Genomic DNA, 2,987 nt, shown 5'->3' with positions numbered 1-2,987 from the left:
TGTCAGAGCAAAGGAGAACTTTGCTTGAATCACTGATGGCATTTCCCACCATCTTCATTTACGCCTCTTGAAGGATTGGTTGGTTGAAACATTTTAAAGGACAATTGGGAATATAAGCCCTGCATCTGCAAATCAGTTGTCTGAACACAATAGAAGTTTGTAATGAAGAGAACTCACCACCAAATTGCAGTGGGCACATTTGAATGAGCTGCACAAAGTACAGCAGAGATGCAAAAAACTGAGAACCAGATAATTTTCTCATTCAAGAGGTGCTGGTAACACAGAACCAATGGAAGTTGAGTTAGACCAAGCTTTCATTATCATTTACCATAGACTATTTATATTGTGGAAATATAAAGAATATGGCTGAAGAACAAGGCCTACAGGACTTTTCTGAACAGTAATATCCCAGAGACTGAGATCTGAAGTTGAGATAATTATCCTTTCTYAATTACTTTAAATTAAAATTCCTTTTCTGTGTAATGCTATTCTTAAGTCACCTGAGTATATAAAAATAGTCAAAAATATACAGTCAGATGTAATTGCATCAAACTTTCCAGAAGATTTCCAGCTGTTCTCTGGAATTAATGCATAGCATAGGATAGCTGACTGAAATTTTGTATGCAATAGCATTTTTATACATATTTGCATTTAAAACACTTTCCATATAAAATACAGGCATTTCAGATTTAACTTGCATGCTCTTCTATAAGGAACCAAATCCAAAAGTTCCAGTTATCTGATGTTCGGATATTGAACTCTGAAACAGGTTATTGCTTTAATTCCAGATTATCATATTTCATAGCAGAAGAATAAGGTATTTAGTCTAATTTATTATTTTAAATATTTGTTCTTTTGCTTACGGGCCCAAGTACTGTGGTTTACCAAATGTCTTTAGTTCCTTAAGATATGTGAGAAGTGGTGATGCTCATCATTTGGTGGGTTCAGGCCCAAAGATCTTAGCCCCAGGTAGCTTTATTTAGCTTTATTTTGGCAGTAATCCTGAATATTTTCCAGAATCGGTATAGCTGGAGTAGTGGGTGGCTGGAATAGTTCTTCTCCATTTGCACCACAAGGCTAGCAAAAATACAGTCACTGTGATTAGGATGTGAGATTATAAGGAGGATCCTCCAGCCTCCAAGATAAGTGCATAGTGCAGATAAAATAAATCTTGCAAATCTTCTGAGTTCGTGTTACCTTGCTAGTCCTCCTGATCTTCCTGATGCTGCCACTCAGGTGGTACACTGTCTCTGTGATACACAGGAAGAAAAGATCCGTAAGCATCAGACTCTAGGAAACAACTTCTACTTTTCTACAGGTCCTCATAAGTGATTAAAGCTGTTTTCCCTTTGTTTGTCTCTGCCAAAATAGGGAGTGGAGGGATGTTTGTTTTATTTTCACTTTGAAGCCCTGCCTCCTTGTCTTTGTTGAACTCTGACTTCAGGTAGATTTTTTTTCTATGATGATTGTGACTTTGTCCCTTAGAAAAATAAAACAGTGGTATAGGGATTTCAAATAGAGCACAGCTGCCCAAGAGGTTTTAGGCTCAGGAAAAAAAAATGAAAGCCCTCCTTTCCTCTTAAAGCATTTTCTGCTGAAACTTAACTCACCTCAGGTAAAGTAAGCAAAGCATGGAACATTATAAAATACAGCCATATAGCCTCATGTTTTACTCCCTGTGGAGGAAGACGTATCTGTTTCTTTCTTGTCACTGTCTTGCCACTCTAATATCACAGTGAAAGCTGCTAAAGCTGTAGTAATTCTGGTCACCCAACACAACAAATTTCTATGCTCCTACATCACCATTCTTGTTCTCAAACTGATTAGATKTAAATGTTACTGCACTGATTGTTCTAATGAGCAGGGCCCATGAATTTAGGGCAGGAGTAGCTTCTTCCAGTCTTTTGGTAACAGAAGGCAGACAGTGCTAGGCACCACCACCACCAGAACAGCATCAGCTCTATCACAAAAGAGGAAGTAAGTGGTCAAGTGATGAAGAAGGAAGCAAAGAATTTCAGAGAAAGAAATACTGAGGCTGCAGTACTCACCAGGGAGCAGCTCCACTTCTCTCACCGCTCTGAGTGGGAGGAGTTGTTGCCTTTCCAAATGCTACAGAGAATCTGTCATTTTATATTTAGCAGAGGCTGTGAAATCCCACTTTAACAATAATGCGTTTAATAGAAACACCATAAACTGGTAATTGAACAGATGATAAGGTTAGATGGAGAACAGCAGTCTCCATATTGCATTGTTTTTCACTTAGTTCATTGCTGTAGACAGAGGCCTTTGACAAAGTGTGTTTTATTTAGAGAGCTTCCAAAAAAAAAAAAAAAACAAACCCCAAAACAAAACCAACCCACACCCCCAAATCAGACTACTAAAAGGGGGGCTGGGAGGTGAGGGTTATTTGTCGGTAACAGTTTCCTCAGGTAGCATCACCCAGAAGTTTGTCCAAGGGGCAAGTTCAAGGAGGGTCTTGCAAGGAGCACAGGGATGATAAAGTTGAGGAAAAATAAACAGTTCCTTGTGGGGGGCTTGGGGTTTTTTTGGTTTGTTTGGAGGGATGCTTTGTTTTTTTATTGGCGGAATGGGACGTTCACACCTCCTTCACAAGTGAACCTTGCGTTTCAGGGAACTTATTTTAAAATAAGAGATGCTGAAAGAATCACAGATGTTACATGAAGACAAGCTTGCACTAAGCCTCAGAGAGGTGTTCAGGTGCCTTTCAGTCTTATACTGAAATCTGCAAAACAAGAGCGGTTGCAGTATTTACCCGTCACGCCAGGTTTCTCAGCCCTGTGTCTCGGCTGCTCGCGGCGCAGGTGCGGCGGCAGAGGCACGGCGGGAAGGGGCCTCCGTCGGGAGGGAAGCCCGGGCCCCGCGAGGCCGAGGCCGAGGCCGAGGCCGAGGCGCCGCCGCCGCCATCTCGCGCTGCCTCAGGCGCCGCCGAGGCGGGAAGCGGCGCGAGGCGGGAAGCGGCGCGAGGC

General features: G+C 41.9%; 1 protein-coding gene across 1 annotated transcript in view; it reads right to left on the bottom strand.

Moving 5' to 3' along the window:
- Positions 1-935: 935 nt before the first annotated feature.
- Positions 936-2,987, bottom strand: part of GPR88 (G protein-coupled receptor 88) — a 3,252-nt gene continuing 1,200 nt past the window's right edge. Inside the window, exons 2-5 of the mRNA XM_085308290.1 lie at positions 2,774-2,893; positions 2,049-2,120; positions 1,198-1,250; positions 936-1,077 (exon numbers count right to left, since the gene is read on the bottom strand). Coding sequence (XP_085164416.1) covers positions 2,791-2,893 — 103 coding nt within the window. The 3' untranslated portion in view covers positions 936-1,077; positions 1,198-1,250; positions 2,049-2,120; positions 2,774-2,790. The remainder of the gene's footprint in view (positions 1,078-1,197; positions 1,251-2,048; positions 2,121-2,773; positions 2,894-2,987) is intronic.

This window comes from Rhea americana, unplaced genomic scaffold, assembly GCF_003343005.1.
Source record: "Rhea americana isolate MKP2758 unplaced genomic scaffold, rheAme1 scaffold_272, whole genome shotgun sequence".
Classification (NCBI taxonomy): domain Eukaryota; kingdom Metazoa; phylum Chordata; class Aves; order Rheiformes; family Rheidae; genus Rhea; species Rhea americana.
Note: the sequence above shows the minus strand (reverse complement) of the source record. Positions and strands in the feature narration are given on the sequence as shown.